This window comes from Lagenorhynchus albirostris, chromosome 5 (assembly GCF_949774975.1).
Source record: "Lagenorhynchus albirostris chromosome 5, mLagAlb1.1, whole genome shotgun sequence".
Taxonomy (NCBI): Eukaryota; Metazoa; Chordata; class Mammalia; order Artiodactyla; family Delphinidae; genus Lagenorhynchus; species Lagenorhynchus albirostris.
Window position 1 is genome coordinate 135,397,873 of NC_083099.1, and position 19,856 is coordinate 135,417,728.

At 46.3% G+C, this 19,856-nt stretch overlaps 1 protein-coding gene across 1 annotated transcript in view; it reads right to left on the reverse strand.

Moving 5' to 3' along the window:
- Positions 1-19,856, reverse strand: part of RUNX1 (RUNX family transcription factor 1) — a 243,784-nt gene that overhangs the window by 71,120 nt on the left and 152,808 nt on the right. Inside the window, exons 3-4 of the mRNA XM_060150902.1 lie at positions 16,310-16,563; positions 10,237-10,393 (exon numbers count right to left, since the gene is read on the reverse strand). Coding sequence (XP_060006885.1) covers positions 10,237-10,393; positions 16,310-16,563 — 411 coding nt within the window. The remainder of the gene's footprint in view (positions 1-10,236; positions 10,394-16,309; positions 16,564-19,856) is intronic.

Here is a 19,856-nt window from a genome sequence, read left to right on the forward strand (position 1 = left end):
ACAGTTCTGATAAAGTAGCCATGGGCACTATGCTTCCCTGATCGAACAGGGTCCAAAGCCTGTGAGCAACTCACTAATGAAAACAGAGAACACAAGGTCCATCACCAGGCTGCTGCCCGGCAAATGCCTGGGATGATTATATTATTATCATTCCTTCATTTATTTATGAATATTTATGAAATTCCTGCTGTGTCTCAGGCACTCTAATTTTACAAAGTTCCTCGGAGGATAAAGGAATATAAATTCCTTGCCAACGAGGAGTGGACAATGGAAATAGCATTGTTCCTGACTTTCTGACTCAGGGAGACACGGGCTACCTCCTGCCCACTCTCTTCCCTCCTGCCTCAGTGACTCTCCCACAGAAGGAAGAACGATGCGGCGGTGAGTCATAGCTCTTTCTTCCTGTTTTGTTACACACACCTTCTCATTTTAATCACCCTAATAACCTTTTGAGGTACATATGAAGAGCACTGGCATACCTATTGTACAGATGCGGAGACTGAGGCCGGCACATCTAAGTGAGTCCGGCAAGGACACCACCTTCTCATACTTTGTCACACTACCTTCCAAAGACCCGCAGAATCGTCACAAATAGATGCGTGTGTTTCTATGTTGTTATCATGAATCAGAGGACTATTAAATGGGACACAATGGCCTTAGTGGACTCCATAGCCCATGGATTTGGGCAGAATGCAAGATACCTCTCCAAGCAACAGCCAGATTGATCGATTCTCTGTTGACATGTGGCCAGAAAAGAAAACCATGTGTGGATGTTGGCTTGTGGTTTCTGAAAATGCTGAGATACAACCTTCAAAGGCTTCCAGGGGAACAGCCAGGATGCCCTGAAGGGTGGTCCAAGGCGAGCTGCCGCGGCACCACTACAAAACTCCCCTCAACCTGGGTGGAGTCAGCAACTATGGTGCAGGAAGAATGTGATGCTGCTGGGTGCCAGCCTGCGGAGCCCGGCAACAAGACAAAGGCATTATTCTGCTTCATTGTGAAAATGCCGTGTTTATTGTAAAAATACGATTGGGAATTAAAGGGGCATGTATGAATCATAAATATTTGCATGCTGTTAATGTTTGGGCAAAAGAGTTGGAAGGACTAAGTTGGGAGAGCTTCTTTTCCCATGAAAAACAGTGCCTCGGATTACAGTACATATTCAATTTCATCTCTTCCATTGCTGATCTGAAATCGCAGGGCCCGCTGCGCATAAATAACCCTTCCGTGTCCTGAGAGCTGGCTCTATGGGGCCGAGGGATCAGGATAAGGGTTGATGTTCCCTCTCAGAAAAGTCATTCATTTAGACAAACAAAAAAGCAGGTCCCGGTTGTATTGTTTGTTAGGAGCTCACAGAGTTGCCGTCAGCTTCCCTGCAGAGTCAGTCACAGCAACTGATCTTACCACGAAAAGTAGTAACCCCTGAAGTCTGTGTTACTTCAGGTAATCCTCACTGTACCCCACCCCCTTTGGACAAAGGCTGAATCGGGCTCAGACAGGTCAAGTGACTTGCCCACAGACACACAACTCTGAGCCAGTGTTCTCAATCAGTGTTTCTTCCCCCCACCTATCCCCCAGGAAGCGACATTTGGCAAAGTCTGCAGACACTTCTTGTTGTCACCACCCATGAATGACACGGAAGGAATGCTCCTGGCTGCTGGGTAGAGGCCAGGGATGCCACTAACCATCCCAAAATGCAGAGGATGGCTCCCACGACAAAGAATAAACAGCCCTAAACGTTGATGGTGCCCAGGGTGAGACACTGTCCTCCCAGGAAGAATTCAGTAATATCCATGTGCTAACCACTACGCTCTACTGCCTAGAGTAAGGCAGAGTCCTGGGGTTGTCACTCATCTGGAGATATTTAATGAGTCCCCACTCTGTATCAGGCACTGGTCTAGTGACTGGTGATACCACACAGTGCTGTTCTAGTTAAAGGCGGGATCTCTTGTGTTTTGAAAATTCTTGGAAGGCCACCTCCTGGGGAGTCCCACGTCCATCTTCATCCTTTCCCTGGCGCTGAGGTCCCAGCAACGCAGTGCACCAGTGCGCGCCTCCCTGCCACAGCTGTTCCTAAGCTCCTTCCCCAGTGACCTTCACTTCCCAGAATGTGGGCAGCGTGTGGGCTCCGTACAGCCCAGCTCAGACGCCGCCCGGGAATTCCCAGGAGGATAGCTAACTCTTCCAGGTCTCAAATGATTTGACACACAATTGATCTCCACGCCGAACCTGGGAGCTGGTTGCTTTACTGAGGAAAACTTACAGGAAATAGAAGGGACAGGAAAGTTCGGAGTGAGGGCCCCTGCAGAGTAAATGCAAACAAACAACCAACTAGAGACCGCAGTCACAGCAAAATGTATTCAAGAAATTCCACCTGTAGCAGACACCACTGTGATTCAATGAGAACACCTAGAGGACTCTTTCTTTCAGACTTTTTTCAAGTCATCTTCCCCTGAGTCTTCTTGTATTATAGAAAATAGGTGATAGCAGAACCAACACGTAAGGGCAGGTGGGAGAAAGCTCCAGAAGAACCCAGCCCTCTGTCTGTCCGTGGTCCCTGCACACCTAACACGTGGGCAGCAAACCAGGGCTTCCTAGGGATGGACGGCAAATCAGCCTCTGTCCCGTCCCTACTCCTTCCATGCATTGCCCTTGGGTGTGCAAACTGACTCCTTTTCGGAGTCTGTAAGGTATTGGTCAGTGATGCATACCAGGACCTTGCTTTTAGCCCTTTTTAGTTCAAGTGGACACTGTCCACTCACATCAATTCATGTTCCTGGATTAGCGGATCTGTGGCCCCTGACTGAAGCCTGATGGCAACGAGAAGCCAGCGTGCACTTTCACTGTTTCTGATGGTCCCTGTGGACCTGCACCTGTGTGGTATTCCTGAGGGAGCAGCTGTAAGTGGGGGGAGTCCTCGAGGGAGAGCTTTCCCTGCCGGGTGGCCCCCTCCACCTGCAGCCTCTACTTCTGGCTGCCACACATCCTCCAACCCAGGAGATGCCAAGATGGTGCGATCCTATGCACACAGAACTCTAGTATATTTTCATATTTAGAAAAAGACTAATGTGCAGTGATGCTCTCTCGTTTTTTTTTTTTTTTTATTCTGTGTGAACTGAAGTTTTTCATAAGTTTGGTAAAGAGGAAGAAAGTGTTAGGGAAGAGAGGAGACATTTTATGACTTATCACGATCATTCGTGTGAGGCCAGCCCAGGGTTTCTCGGTCTCAGTGTGACTGATGCTTTGCAGGGGTAGGGCTGTCCTACGTGCTGTGGGAGTCACTCTACCCACTAGAGGCTAGGAGCACGCCTCACCCCAGGGGTGACAACCAAAAATGTCTTCAGATATTGCCAAATGTTGGGACCCGCCAAGGGAGACCAAATTGATAGGCAGATTGATAGATAAGATCTACCAACTATGACCTGCCCTGAGGTTTCAAGCAGGATGGGGAAGGCAGAACATCTGGACAGACCCAACTGCCATAGGTACTGGAAATACACCACGTAAAGAGGCCAAAGCTGTACTAGGATATGAATTTAGACTGTTTCTCATTAATTACAGATAGATGGATAGATAGATAGATAGATAGTGACTACTCCATACAATGGTTTCAAATAGAATGAAGGAAAAACATCTCTACAAACCCAAAACCAATGTCTAGAGCAAACTGGAGTGTTTCCACCTACAAACAGACCCATCCCTCCTTGCCTTCTCTGCCGAGATCTGATAAGCACACAGTTCACCAACTGTGCTCAAATGCCTGTATTCCTGTGTACAGCCTTTGTTTGAGCCAAGGAGAGTTTCCTTTGTTTGCATAAGGTGACTCAGTTAAGGCCACACACCACCCACGAGGGTGCCGGCCAGACCTCCCGTTCACCAGACCCAGAAGCATCCTTGGATCCGGAAGCTGCGGGGAGGGTGCAGCTCTGCAGACTGGGCTGCCCCTACATCCTTAATGACGCTCTTAAATCCCAAGGTAAAAGCAGGGATTCATCTAAGTTGAGAAACAGACAGGAAATTTACTTACATCTTTGAGAAAAACACAGTTTAAGTGGATCCTACATGAATGTTTCTTCACCAAGGAAACCAGAGGAAACGCATTTTGAATCCAGTGGCAGGATGGCCACCAGGCCTCTCGAAGGAGGTTGTTGGGATCACCTTCTGATTTATGGGTCCTTCAACTACCTGAAACCCTCGTTGGAGGAAGTTCAGTGACATAAAATGGAGTTCCTAAGTGGGATACGCTGCTCGATATAGCCTAATAGAGACTGGAATGGGCTGGAATCCCAAATCGGCACCAGCAACAGGAATGCCATGGCAAGCTCGGTTCTTAACATGGACCGAAATACATCTCTGTTGAAAGTGGGACTCACATCAGGACAAAAGACGGAGGGTGGGCTTTGCCTGAAGTCCACTAACGCATGCTTATAAACATAAAATCTTGAATGCCCCAAGAGTGAACTGATAAAACTGGTACCTTTGAAAGTATTCACAGGCAGCTCATTAAGTCCACACTGCTCACGTATTAATTCCTGTTAATTGCTTTACTGGGGCTTCAGATGAGAAGACCTTGTTAGCATGGATTTAGTCCTCAAAGATAATTTGGTCCAGGAAGTCTTCTCAGTGGTAGTATGGACGGACACACACACACACACACACACACACTTCTGGCTGAAAGTCCACGAAATCCTTTAAAACCACATAACCTCTCCATTTTGACAGTACATGGTTATTCATCAACATCCCCTTTCTCATCTGAACATGTTTTATAATCACCAACAGAAAGAAAACAATCATCAGACAATATACCATCTCTCTTTTCAACAAGTCATTTTTCTTTACAAATAATAAAGAAAAAGAAACAGAATATGTTCTTCCATAACCAGTCTTCTCCATCCTCTCTTGCCCCTCGCCAACCAGCACAAAAGAAAATACAAAACTGATTCATTAGAACCAGAGCAGCAGTGCAGCCGTTGGCCGGATCACTGTTTATGTCTATAATGCTCGCTGCTAAAACAGGAAGCTCTAAAAATCACTCAACCATTATTTCTCTCGGAGGCACTTTCAGATTGATAGTCTTCTGTCCCCACCAAAAAGGGCTGCCTCAATCCAAAGCAAGCCGGCTGGCAAGGAAGGGGTTTGGGGGAGGGGTGGTGGAGAGAAGTCCAGCTTCTGCCCGTCAGTTCTTAAATACTGTTCGTATAAATAACCTCAATTTTAAAAAAGCTGTCCAACACCATCAGCAATGCCTGGCACTTCGTTAAATCAGCAAGAAAACCATGAAGAGATCAATTGCAAAGCTGCGTGTTCCAGGCACAGGCAGTTTTCCAGAAAGCTCTCCTCTTTGCCATGACACCAAGCGGGACGGGGACTGCTGGGTGGTGGTTTGGGGGAGGCGTGGAAAGCAACTTGCTTTGAGAAAGTGTTTTTACTCTTTTACGGGCAAGTTGAAACAGAATGAGAAAGCTGATCTCTAGAGACGAATTCTACATCAGATCGTGGGCACTAGCTTTCGCCCTGCCATCGAAAGGCATTATTTGCTAGGGCTGCCAGAGACCGCGGGTATCAGAGGCTGGGTCTTTTCCCATCCATATTTGCCCACACCGAAGTCTGAAAACAGATTTCAGTACATATATAATTTTAAAATGCAGATCAATAGCAACCCAAAGAGGGGGAAAATGGGAGAGTTGATTTTAACACAACTCTCCTCTTTTCTTTGTATTCTCTCCAGGAGACCTGACTGCCAGCTCATTATCTTGAATGTTATCCATGAAACAACACTGAGATTGTCAGATGAATTTTCCTCCCCCTATGACTTGGATCCTGTGATAATACTGTGAGTCATTCAGACCATTTCTCAGTAGTGACCACTCCATACAGACACGTCTCTGCTTAGAATACCGGTACACTCTATCCTTTTCTACACGTACCTTTCCTTCAACCACAGTCTATCACTCATCTGAAAGGCAGTCTCCCCACACTGTTCCCCGAATAACATAAAATACCTTAAGAATGAAAATGCCTTACGTAACAAACATTACACAAATATGCAATAACCCCGATTGTGACAGCGTAAATATTATGTCTGGGAAGACATCCACAGCAAGAACGTAAGGAAGGAATTTCATTTTATAAAAGAGTTGGGAAGGGTACTTGTCTGAAAGTGGGCAAGATTAAAGTTGCCAGGGAGATCAGCATAAATACAAATGTCCACCAAGAAATTAACCCCAGTCCTAACGGATGGGGGAGCACATGCCCTCTCTGGGCTGGTTGTGGAATTCGAGGTGCAGGTCTGCAGCTGGGGGGCCAGGCAGTCACTAGAGAGGAGGCTGCCCCTTCGATGACAAGACAAGCCCTTCTCCTTTGCAAGGGACCATATGCGTGCACACCTGATGGCCTCTCAAAGGTCTGGACCAGGGGTTTGACTGGGATCTGTTTTCCTAATTATACACACCAGGTCCTGGCTATAATAAAAGCAGGTGTAACCAAAACAGCACAGGGTGCAAGAAGAATGTCTAACTCATTTGTTCGTGTATTTCCTCATTTTCCAGTTATCTACAATGTGCAGCACGGCGCTAGGCGGGCCCTCCATAGTCAAGGCAAAGATCCAGATTCAGAGATTCTTGGCTTGGCGGGTCCATGGATCCCCAGAAGGTCCATAAACAAGCTTCAGCGGCCCTGAAAACTGAAATTGTACAAGAAACTGTGTGTGTAAGTGCACGTGTGCATTTTTTTCCCCCTGGGGAGAAGACTTCCAAGGATTTTCAAAATTATTCATGACGTTCCCAAAGATTAAAAATCATAGTCTTAGGAAAATCAGAAGGACATTTGCAGTGCATTCTCTTCCCCCATTTACGATGCGGTAGATAATACGGTCTGGTAGATTTCCTCTTTGGTTCTAAAATGAATTAACTAAGGCCATAATCCCTGATTGATCGATTCCTTTACAGCTGATTAAGTACTCCAATAGCGACGGGAGCTCGCACAGATTTCACTGCTAAAGTTTCTTCAACGTCTCTCGGCTGCAGCCATGATACACTTTCTTGTAACTGAAAATACCCGTAGCACCTGCCCCAATGACAGATGTCAGCTGATGTCAGCTGCTGCTAACGATCTCACCTCTTGATCCTGAACTGTGATTTTCTGGAGGTAAGGGATAGTCCCAGGACGTGTGTTTAAGTGTGAATTATTCTGAACAAGAACCAGTGTGCTCGGCCCTCTTCTGGGAGCTGCTATCTCTTCTTCCATTGTAAAGGAATGGTTGATCTATATGGAGATCAAAGGGAGAAAATTCCCAGGGGGAGATAGCCCTGAAGGAGAGATTTAAATTGTCAGGGCCAGAAAGGAGGGAAGGAAAGGAAAGGAAGGAGGAAGGTTCAGACTGCTGAAGCCTTCACCAATACTTTTTAGGGGCCAGTGTTGTCAGCAAGGCCGTAAAAGCCGGATGGGCAGGTTTTCCCAGTTGCAGGCTGAACCCGAGGTTAGGAGCTGTGGTCCTGGACATCAGCCAGCACCCAGACAGATTGGTATTGTCGAACAGAGAAAAACCCTTCCATGTTCAACCTCTGGCAATTTCTACGAGGTTTTACAATCCCCAGGGACTGGCAGCTGAGACAAGAAAAGGGAGTTTCTTTTTCTACTCTTTATTTGGAACTGAGCAACAGGCCCCTTTGAGAATCCATCAGACCAGTGGCTTTTGACAGAATGGGAAATTGGCACTGAAATGTTCGGTGAGCCAACAGCCAGGACCTTCTCGGCCCCTGTGTGGTGTGTTGATGCCAATGTCATATTTTCAGACACATTTTCAAAACCAGAAAACGAAATAGTGGATAGTCTTAAGATCACTTAATAAAACGTTATGAAACTTTTAAAGGACAAGATTCAGTGAGGCAGATTAAGACTAATTGTTAAAATGAGTGAGAGTCATCTGCTGTCTTCATAATGGAAAGGAAATTGCAAAAAAAAAAAAAAACCAAAACAAAACAAAACAAAAAACCTGGCAGGCTTTGATGTTGACACTTAGACTTGAAAGCGTGAAATCAAGTTGTATTCTACCACTATGGGGAGAAATTATGAGAGAGTCAGACTGGGCCTTTTGATGGCTCGTTTTTTCTTGTAGTCCTAACCAAAAAAAAGAAAATCATTCAAGACTGACAATATACACAGTAACTGTAATCGGGCAAAACATTCATTTCGGGGTTCCTCTGTTTTGGATCGCTTATTATCATGCGTGGGAAGCAGAGACTGCTCAAAACAGATATTGTCCATATATGGAGCGTTTCAATTAATTTTCTCGTTCCAGGTTATCAGAAGACAGCCCAGCCTTGGGTGCAGTTATTTCACTCTGCAAACTCAAGGGCATCCTGGCACGAATCAGGCAGCCAAAGGCAAACACTCCACACCTTGGGGAAACAGTTCCTTGTTACCCAAGTAAACACGAGCTTCTCTTAGTCACCTACTTGAAACAGACATGGCCAGTGAGGGGCGAGAAACGCCAGAAAAGAAAGCAGGCTGCTTTCAAAATTTCACTCTTTATCATCACCGACCTCCTGGGCCTTGCCAAAAAGCCACTACCGCACGTCTTATGGGAAAATGGCATGGGTCATTAAAGAGCTTCCAAAACTTCCATAACCAAAACCTGACCCGTAGACCCACATAGATGCATATGACGATAATATAACTTCCTCTGGAAATGCAACTAAATGATACTCAGCTGTGGCTTCCTAAGAACAGAAATCCACAGGAATTGACCTGAGATGGTTATGAGGCTGGAAGGCATGGACCAGGCAGTAGGGCCTTTGTTTTTTATTGGCTTCTACTCATCTGAAGCCTTCAAGATGTTTTCTAAACACACATCTCTGAATCATAATGGGAATTCCATTTACTGAAAGGTGGGGACTTTTAATATAACAAGTGAACCCATAGAATGACTTGTGCCTTTATACCTTATAGCACCATTCGTGCTTTCAATAAGTGGGTGTAATTTTCTTGGTATTACCCTATTATTAACATAGTGCTATGAACAAATATTTTCAATCACGTTATAAGTTTTTTACAATTTTCTCTACCTTTGATTCTATTTCGAAAATTCCCCGGACAGCTAGGATAGCACAAAAACAATAGCGCAAAGAAGCAGCATGTCTTTGCCCCCATTCCTCTTTGACTAATCAAATTCCCCCAAAACACAGACTTTCTTATATTTTTAAATGCCTTTATACAGACTAATGATTACTCTTATGTTCAAATGTCCATTGGTTGTACTTTTACTTCTTTTCAATACAAGAGTCAGCTACTGTTATCTAGGTTACCACGTCTTTTCTATCATACTCAAAATAACTTTTATTCCTAAGCTTATTCAATACTATATTACAAAAATGAGATTTTCAAAACAAACTATATTACCTCCTTCAGTTAAACTAATACTACTTATTGCTATTTGTAAAATAGGACTAAGGTTCTTACAATACAAAGAAAACACAATATTTGAAAATAACTGGAAACCGGAGGAGATTACAATATGCCAAGATTCCTCTTTCTGCTCTAATACTTTGATAACGGGCACAGAAAAAGAAAACTACACATAGAACTTCACTGATGCAATCATTCCTCTGGAGAATCCAGTCTTTAATATTATTAGTACCTAAAATACTAATAAGGCATCCAAATTACATATAGGAAGGTCAGTCACATTGCCATCAAATTCACCAAGCCAGAATGTTACTATTTCTTCATATTTTACCATAAAAAATGCTTCCTTGAAACACATTTCAATCATCATCCACTATACAGCCCTTAAAATTATTAGAAGTGATCATTTGAAACTCTGTCACTTGTCAAAGGTAACACATGGACCCTAAGTTAAAGGTTTCCAGTAAAGAGATATCTGAAAATTATCAAAGAGAACCCCAGTTGTATGATCTTAGTTTCCATGACGGTAAGTTTTATATTTTTACATTTTAGAAAAGATCTGAGAGGTTTCCTTGAAATTCACAATTCATGTTTTGCCTGCTCCAAATCAGTCTTAAACCAATTCCATAATAGAAAGCAATAGCGTAAAGCCAGATTCTGTTAAAAACATTAAATTTTAAATAAAAAGCTGATGTAGCAATAATAACGGGAAGAAATGACTGTGTTTCTAGGGAATCCCATCACAGAAACTTCTAGATGTTTTGAAATCTGGGTTTGTTGCTATGTAAATACTGGGTATTTTCAAGTTCAGTTCTGACGGATACATACCTCTTCCACTCCGACCGACAAACCTGAGGTCATTGAATCTCGCGACTTGGTTTTTCATGGCCGCTGTTGCATTTCTCAGTTCGGCTGAGTAGTTTTCATCATTGCCTGCCATCACAGTGACCAGAGTGCCATCTGGAACGTCCCCCAGTGCCACCACCTAAACACCAGACATCAAGCATGTTAGAAACTTTGATGTCATTTGCATAATTATTCTAAGATTGAATGTATATTAAGTGATGCTTTTTAGTTTGCGAAGGAATAACAGTCATAAGCAAAACAACAGAAAAGTTCTTAATGGGAAGATTTACTTTAAATTCCACTATGCAAAATTATAAATGTTTAAAGAATAAAACATTCACCTAGTGAAGCCACATAAGGTCACAGAGCAGAGTTGGAATAACACTCACTATAGCAAGGACTTCGAAAAGCTATGCCTTCTCACGAATACAATCATCTCTTAATTCTTCATATTTGAGAAACAGAATGTCTTGCTTTTTATAAGTTTATAACCTAACCTATCTTTCATTTGTCTAGACCTCCGCCGACAGGCCGAATAGGGCGGGTTTTGCCTTTTAGGTGTTTAAACTCACTTCTGCTAAAACTAAATTTGATTGCTACCACTGAATTGCTGACGATTCTTGAATGACTTAAACTCTCCCTTCGCAATTAGTTCATCCTTGTTGCCCCTACTCGCTTCTACTACCTTGATTTTCACTAGCAGTGAATTCTGGTATGCAAGAGAAAAAAATCAGAAACGTGACCTTGCTTAATACTAACTACAAAACCAACAGACCTCAGAGAAGAGGGGTGCTCACTTTGATGCGCTCCTCTGAATTCAGGAGCGGAACTATGTCGCATTTTTATATCTGTGAGCCCCAGAGATGTGTTAACTTGGGACCTTATAGATGACTGAGGTTTTCTCCAAACCCAGTTGATGTTGAAGAAGAATTCCTCCAATGTAACTGAATGGGAATGGATTTCCATCAGGACTACTAAAGTAAACCAGCAAATACATATTTTTTGACACTTAGGTTAAAAAAAAAAAGCAGCAATTTCAAGGTAAAATGCTTTAAAGAGCATGGCCCGAAGATGCTTCATGCAGTAGTATCCATTTCTTGATCATCATTTGACCCTTCTAGAAACTATTTTCTTGATCAAAACATTTATTCTTAGCTATAGTCCCATTGTTTCTGTTTTTTAAGGTAGTTGTAGAATTTCAAATCGAGATGCCCCAAGTTCTACTTATTCCTATCACTTGTGATACCCCTTATGGTACTTTCTCAGTCACTAGTGAAATGTGGGCTCATCATTCCAATTATATAATCGTTTTGGGGGTTTTAGTTTTGAGCTGTGATAAGAAAGCATTCTACAGTGATTATTCCTCCTTCTGTTTTCCACCTTCCCATTTTTCCCTAATATTTGCTACATAATTTGGGGGGGTAACACCTATACTTCAGTCCTCTTTTTCTGTCTGTAAATAAGGCTGTCATAGGCTCCCTTGTATGATACAAAAGCCGCGTTTCTCTAAATTCCCATCTTCATTGCCTGCTTAGTCATCACCCTTTCTCTGTGTCATCCAGATGATCATCTAGTGTTTTTATTCCCGAGGAGGCTGTGGCTCTTGGATTCTAAGGAGTACGATGGGGAAAATGAACCAACTCACTATAAGGGGTGGACGTACTTCCAACCCCAGGAGTACACCAGGAGAATCAATTCTCACAGCAATAGGTAGGCATGTTCTTCATCTATTTTATCCAACTTGCACTCTTATCTTTCTTTCCATCCAAATGGCCATGTTTTCTATAAAGGAAATTTAAAAACACAGCTATTTCTTCCCCAAGCACCCTCTAATTAGGTATTTAGAGCCCATTATTAGTAAGTTTGTTGCTGTTTAGTTAAGAGCAGTAATATGACAATTCCCTTTTGTTTCAAAAACATTACTGAAATAAATCTCCTTGATCAGTTACTTAGTTACTGTTACCGTTTTTTCTATTCCCATAAAATATACTTACTTTATTCTGCTTTTCTCAGTCTCTTAAAAATCCCCCCTCCTTTTTTTCCCCACTGTTTTCACTTCCCTCTGTAAAATTAGCTCACAATGTTGAAATGTCCTCCTTGAAAACATATTTTTACTCCCTTTTCCCCATCTCCCTGTGATGACCTGGCATCTCTATTTTAATTCCACATTCAGTAAGCATACAGGGACCGGATCAACCACATGGTTTTCCAACTGAATAAGTCATTGTTGGTTAAATAGGTTAAAATAAATAAATCTTGTTTTATAACTACCAAATGTTTTCTAAATCACCTTCATCCTACTGGCCCCTCTCACAGGCTCCATGACTGTGCCTCACTCATCTTTCCAAAACGATCCTCGTCAGTAATACGGCAAATTCATGAGGCCAACACGAAATAGAAACAAATAGTAAAATAATCATGGTGGCTAAACAAGAAAATGCTGTTGATGTTGGAATTTAAGACTAAACAAATCAGGAGTTTAACTCCTTCTTTTCCCTTTTTTTAAACTGTAGCAGGAGTCAAAGGTATTTCGGGGCTCAAAGATCATTTACTTGGCCTTTTATCGATTTTTCATGGTGGGGGAAGGGAAAGAATATTAAATCCAGGAATATTACATTAATAAAGTATATCATCTAATTATTAGCAAGCATTCTTAGACTAGGAAAAAAGAATTTAAATTTAAAACTAACGTGTCTATTAATTTGATACAGATTTGATCTTTGATAGGCAATATGCAGAGATTTTTGAAAAAAAATCTAACTTCAAACAGAGAAAAAGAAGCAACTGGAATGAAAAGCTATAAACAATAGGTAAGGAAACACAAACATTTACATTTTAACACAGACCAAACAGACAAGAAGGGACTTGCTGGCCAAAGGATATCTCATTTTTTTTTTTTTTTTTTTTTTTACTTCTCTGTTTTTAAAGTATCAGGAAGTTGGGCAAAATATCAAGCGTCGTCTATGTTACAGAACCTTCCCACACTGCTCTTGGTCGGCCTGTTCACAGTTCAAACTGGCATTTTAAACTAACTCTAATTAGGTTGAAATTACAGTCACAATTCATTTATTTCAAATCCCTTAATTTTCCAGTGTTATAAAGAAAGCTGTGGGGTGGAACTTAACATTCAGCTGAGATGATATTTAATGCATAGCTAGGGGACCACGATCTTGCTGACACAAACGTTACTTATTTCTTTCCTATGAAAAGAATATTACTATCAGTGCCCAAGGCCTCTGAACTTGCTGAAGGCGTGTTTACGCCTTTGGACTCTGGTGTACCAGGGCCTAAATGAACTTTAATATTATAGTCTTACAAAATATATCCTAAGTCATCCAAACAGCCTTTTTGTGCTTCTGTAAATAACGGGTAACAGTAGCAAATTTAAGATTTTCTCGGTAGCAAAATAATGGATCTCTTCTAGGCTGAAAAATAAAGGTGTTTCGTGGGAGAAGGTAGGGGGCACTTTGGGGTCCAGGATAAGCAATTAGGATGACTGTAATCTATTTTAAGGAAAATTCATAACTTGAAATCTCCCTTTAGTTTCAGAGATTAAAGCTGGGGATTTACACGTATTCAGAAGACTCTTAAAGAATCACTTCAATGCTCTTTTCATCAATATCATCAGACTTTATCACTGTTTTTCATTTTCTCCTCCTTAATACAGGGAATGTAATAATTCTTTACTGATTAACTTCTTAAAGAGATTGCCTGAGGCTTATATAAGATCAAAATTTTAAAGTAATAATTTCTATAGAAACTGCTTGGGAGGTAGGTGGTGGCAGATGAGTACAGACTGGATTCAGGGACACACAGTGAATGAATCAAGCCGGATACAGTCACTTTTTTCAAGTTTAGCTTGCTTTATCCCTAATCTGCGCCTGTTGCCTCCCTGGAAATTTTGCCTGCCTCCTTCCGTTATGCAAAGAGCAGGTCTCCTTCCGAAAAAGGTCCCTCTTTATGGGGACGGGAGTGGTGACAGATTATTCATCGAGTGGTCTGATTCCTGTCCTTGCCTTTGCCCCAAATGTTCTCAAGACCCACTTGAACTTTTCTCAAGAGATCTATACCTTGATCTTTAACCTAGAAACTATCACTCAGTAAAACAGATTTTTTTTTAAAGTGAATTGTCAAAAGTCATTTTAAAACGGAAACTTCTATGGTTATTAAGATTTCCGCTAAAAGGAATTCCCTGATGGCTCATGAAAACAATTTATATGATTTTTTTTCCATTCTTTTAGAAGAAAATAAATACTTTCATGTGGTGGCTTGAGAAACGACATCGCTTTAACTTCTGAAGATGCTCGCTTAATCACTTAGTGCTTGGGGTGTGGGTCCCTAGTAGAGGAGGAGAGATACAGAAGAGACTTGATTTATCCCAAAGGAAGCCACAGATCCCTAAGAACCCACACCCTTGGCGTGTCCAGAGCACCTGGTCTTAAAGGACCCTTTAGTTGATTATCAGCTTGTCTCCTCCCCTCTGTACTTATCTGAAAGTGACCCCAGGGCCCATCCCTGTCAGGTCCTCTGGAACTGAGGGAGAGCTGAGGAGGTCTGCCTGCTGAGTCTGTTTATGTAAAGGGATTAGAGTGATTTCAAATTGAAATGGGCTCCTAACCCAAACCTACAGAGCTGGAGGAAGGGACAGGAAAGCATCGAGTGGCTGCTCAAACTTATCCTCATTTTCATCCCCCTCAAAAACTCCTGCTTTCAGAAAACGGAGGCAATTCTACAGACACAGACAATTGCACTCTTTTTTTGTTGTTTGTTTTAGAAATCATAATCTAAGTTTGGAAGGTATGTAAAGCTTAAAAATAAAGAACTCTAACAGTACTTTTTTAAAAAAGTGAACATTATTCATTGTAACTAACTCAAGATCCAGCGCAGGCTTGGAACCATAAAAAGCTTATATTAATCGCCCCTTAAGGGGACAATTATTTAAGCAGATTTTTTTTTTTTAAGAAAAAAGAGTAGCTGATCTTTACAGCTTCCCCCCCCACCTGCTTTCCTTAGTCCCTGCAATGAACCGGAAATGACTGCACTGATTGTATTTAAAAGCCTGTCCCTTCTTCAACTCACCCAAGACAGAAGAACTGAATCCCCACCGCCGAAATGAAATGTCTACTGTTTGCTGCCAGGGTGGCGTTGGTTGTCTAAAAACGCCCGGGGTTGTTTATGTATCCCCTTTGAAGGCCAAGGTTTTTATAGGGAGCTCAAAGCTAGGGCAAGATCAAGGGTGAAAAGTGAACGGGGACCTCTCAAGCTGCTCGGCTGAAGTCACCCGGTCCACACCGCCCCTCCTCAAACAGCAAAGCGGGCGGATTAGACGGCCGTCTCACGCCAGACAGCCTTGCCTCCTTCCGCTGCCCCGGGCTTAAGCTAGGTGAGCCGGCGATAACGTTCAGTAGGGTACCAGGCAAAGAAAGAGCATTCGCTACTTGCGGCTTCTGGCAGGAGCAGCCTAGAAGCTCGAAAAAATTCTTCAGAAAACTTTTGCAAACTTAACTACTCCCGCCGTGGACTTTGAACCTGCTAATTCCTACAGGGCTGTTAAAGAGGGGGTGGAAGTGGAAAGCCTTGACAGTTTTCCTTGTCAGTTTATTTACATTGACCCGAAGGTATAAAAGTATCTCTATTTTATTTCCTGACGTCTCCCTCAGAATGGTTTGGGTGTCAAGCCAGAGGCGGGGAGAGAAGCAGAGGAGCCCACAGACAGGCTTGTCCCTGCTGGGTTATAACTTTTCCTACTTTAGATCAAAGCTAAGGACCCCTGCCGGGGAGAGGTCCAGCCGGCCCTCAGTGGACGTCTTTGGGGGCATCCTGAGTTTTTCGGCCATCCTTGGAGGCCGCCGCGGCCGGCTAAGGCGGGCCCCTCGAGGGTCGCCACGGCAACGCAGCATCCCCCGTCTCCCGAGCGCAGGGGGATGGGCCACAGGCCTCAGCGCCGGCCCCTTTCTAGAACCCGGTCCCGCCTGCCTGGCCGCTGCCCTCCTCGATCTCCCTGGCCTCGACCGGCCTCTGCCTGTCCTCCCTCCACCCGCTCCGGGCCGAGTACCTTGAAAGCGATGGGCAGGGTCTTGTTGCAACGCCAGTGCGTGGGCAGCACAGAGCACAGGAAGTTGGGGCTATCGGTGCGCACCAGCTCGCCCGGGTGGTCGGCCAACACCTCCACCATGCTGCGGTCGCCGCTCCTCAGCTTGCCGGCCAGGGCGGCGCCGGCGTCCGGGGCGCCCAGCGGCAGCGCCTCGCTCATCTTGCCCGGGCTCAGCGCGGTGGAAGGCGGCGTGAAGCGGCGGCTCGTGCTGGCATCTACGGGGATACGCATCACAACAAGCCGATTGAGTTAGGACCCTGCAAACAGCTCCTACCAGACGGCGACAGGGGCGCGGATCTTCAGCAAGCAGCTCCCGGGAGACCAACATACAAGTTCAGGGAGCTTTATTGCTGTGGGGTGGCTGGGGAAGGGGGCAGACTAAGTTACTAACAGTCCAGGAGGGGGAAAATTCTAGTTTTGCCGATCGGCCTCAGACCCACGCAGGACTCTTTAGCAACCGACCGCTCAGTGCTTTAAAAAGTGGGCGACCAGAATCCAAAGTCAAGTGCCAAGGGAGACTATCTTCTTCTGAGTCTTGCTTTGAGAGTTTTAAGATCAGTCTTTGGCTGTTACCAAAGTTCCCAGAGGCAAAATTCCCATACACTTCCTAAAATATTTATGCGGAGAGCAAAAGGACCAGCAAATACATAATTTGGAAGTTCCAGTAGTCAATTGCCTGTCAGATTTTTCCCAGGTGAGTTTTGTCTAAAGTCCAACACAACAGAAAATACACGAGGAGTGTCTTCCAAATACGGCGCCACTTTTTATCATGCAACACTGGCTTCGGTCCTCAAAAGCAAGAGCTGAGACTTCCAAAGGTCCTGCTTCTAATGTATGTGCACATATATATATATAAATATATACATATGCTCTACTTCATAACATATTTACAATACAATCTGTAGAGAATTTAAACACAACAGAAATCCATTAATGTTCGCGGCAGGTTTTTTTTTTTTTTCTTTTTAAGTAGCCTTGAAACTCAGCTTCAGTAGTTGGAGAAGGGCTGGGCGAGAAGTACTTGTCATGTTCTCGATAAATTCTGGCAAAATGCTCAGTTCAGAAAATTCAGCTTTTCAAAGAAAAGCTAATCTTAAAAAAAAAAAGTCCAAGTCAATGACACCTAGAGTTCAGCTCTCCACATCTGAGAACTCGGGTTTGGGGATGTTGGTTAAGTTTGCGGCTGGTCCTGTGGTTTGGTGGGAGGTGAACAGCAGCCGAGTCACACGCACGCAGGCACGCACTCTTCGGAAGCCAGCCGCTGTCTGCATCGACTGCGGTGAGTCAGCCCCGACTTGGGCAGGAACGAGACGATCTTCCTCCGACGTCGCCCCAGCGTCGGCCGGTTAACTACTCAGGCGCGCCAATACCCACGATCACAGCGTAACCGCAGCAGGTGGAGCGGGCCTTGTGAGGAGGCTCCGCAGCGCAGATCGAAACAGACGGGGCGGCTCGAGTTACACAAGCACGCACACACTGCCACGCACACGCAACTTCACCACTCGCCTCGAAGCACAGCGCACTTTCTCCAGCAGTTGCCAAAGGAAACAACCGGGTGAAAGTTCACACCCAGGAAAGAAGTTGAACCATCCAGCCAAGAAACCAGTTCATTCAAAAGTAAGAAAGAAAGAAGAAAAATAAAAATCGAAGCTCCGACGCGGGTCAAGGAGAAACGGCAAAGACTGACTTTCTTCTCGTGTCCCCAGGAGCCCCGGGAAGAGGTGCCTGCCGGCGCAGGGCCGGGCAGCGTGGTGCCCTGGCTGGGTCAGGCCGCGGGGCGCCCGTCCTGCCTGCGCCCGCTGGCTCTATGAATGAGAGTGCCTGGAAATGAACGTGCTTTTACTGTAAGCCCGGCCCGAGGAATTCCATTCCCTCAGCTCGTTTGCATAGGGGCGGCCGCTGGCCAATCACAGGCCTTTCCGGTATCAGCCAGGGCGCGGCTCGCGGCCGCGGGCTCCTGGAATTGGCCCGCGCGCCCCCGCTGCCGCCGCGCGCTACTGTACGCAGCCGGGGTGGAGAGTCCACCGCCGCCGCTGCCATCCGGCGTTCCCCGCGCATCCGCATCCGCGCACACACACGAACACACGCACACGCTCCCACGCTCGCCCCAGGCCCCGCCCCGGTGCGGACCGCGGCCCTGCGGCTTTGCACACACGGGGGGTTGTGTGGCCGCCTGCTTCGGGGCTGCAGTGAACGGCCTCGCCAGGGGCGGCCGCGGTCCAGGGACCGAGGAGGTGGAGAAGAGGAGGCCTGCCGGCCTGGGGAGGACTCGGGCAGCTTTCTGAGCCCCGAGCAGCCCGGGACCGGAGACCTGCCGGAGGGAGGCGCCCCGCGAGCCATCGAGATGAATTGGCCGCGCCGCGAGGTTCAGGAGACTGGGGCCGGATCGGCCGGGCGACCCCAGGCCCTGCGCGGCCGCCCGCGGCCGAGACTCTGCTTTCCCGGCGTGGATGGGATTCGGCCGCGAGGGGGCCGGAGGGCCGAGGGCCCGGCCGGGGAGCCGTTCAGCGCGCCCACACGGCCCCGTTGGCAGCTGCGGCGAAGTGGCGCTGATTCACTTAACGAGGCCAGACGGTTGTCGGTCTCCACAACATGGTTTTTGTGTTTTTAGTTTTCTCTCTTGGTTTATTTTCTTTAATTGGTGTTTTATCGCCGCGGCTGGGCTGCGGATTAATTACGCAGCGCGCCTTACTCAGGTTGATTGAGTTTAGCGGCGAGCAAAGGAGTTTCGTAGTTAGAAAAGACCCCAAAGAACAAGCGACTGGAAAGAAAGTTGAAAGCCTCCGCTCGGCTCGTTCCCCATCCTCGGAGCGTCGGCTCCCTCGCTAGGCCCAGGTCGCCCGCGCCCCCCACCCACCTCCGGCTCCCCGGAAACGGCCCCGGCTTCGCTCCCTGCCCGCGCGCGCGAGCCGCCGCGGGTGTTAAACCCACCCCGGCTTTGCGCGCTGGCGGGAACTTCCCCCGCTCCAGTCCCCGCGGCGCCGCGGGCATTTTCGCGGAGCTTAGAGGGGCCACGCCCCCGCCCGGCCGCGGGGCTCCCCCCCTCCGCGCGGAGCCCACCCGCTCCCTCCCTCGGGGGAGGCGCTCACCCACTCCCCCCCGTCGACTACCCGGGCGGGGGTCTCTGGCCCTCCCCCCGTGGGTCCCCTCCCTGCCGCCGGTTCGGACTCTCCTCGGGCTCTGGCGCTGTGGCCTGCCGGAGGCAGGGGCCGTGGCGAGCCAGTCGCGGAGGCCTTTCCGGGCGCCCAGGCAGCTTCCCTCGCCCCACGCCCAAAGAAGCCGGGAGGTGCTGCGGGCCGCGGGCTCAGGGCGGACGCTAGGGGGCAGCAGCCGCCCTCGCTCGCCGCCCCGGGCGCCCAGTAGCCTTGCAGCGCGCCGGGGAACGCCCCCGACGGCGCGGGGCTCTGCCGGCCTTCTCGCGGCCTTTGGGTCTCCTGTACGAACTTCAGTTAGGGAAGAAACGACAGGAAATGACCGCCCAAGCCAGCCTGCGCGGCATTCCCGCCCC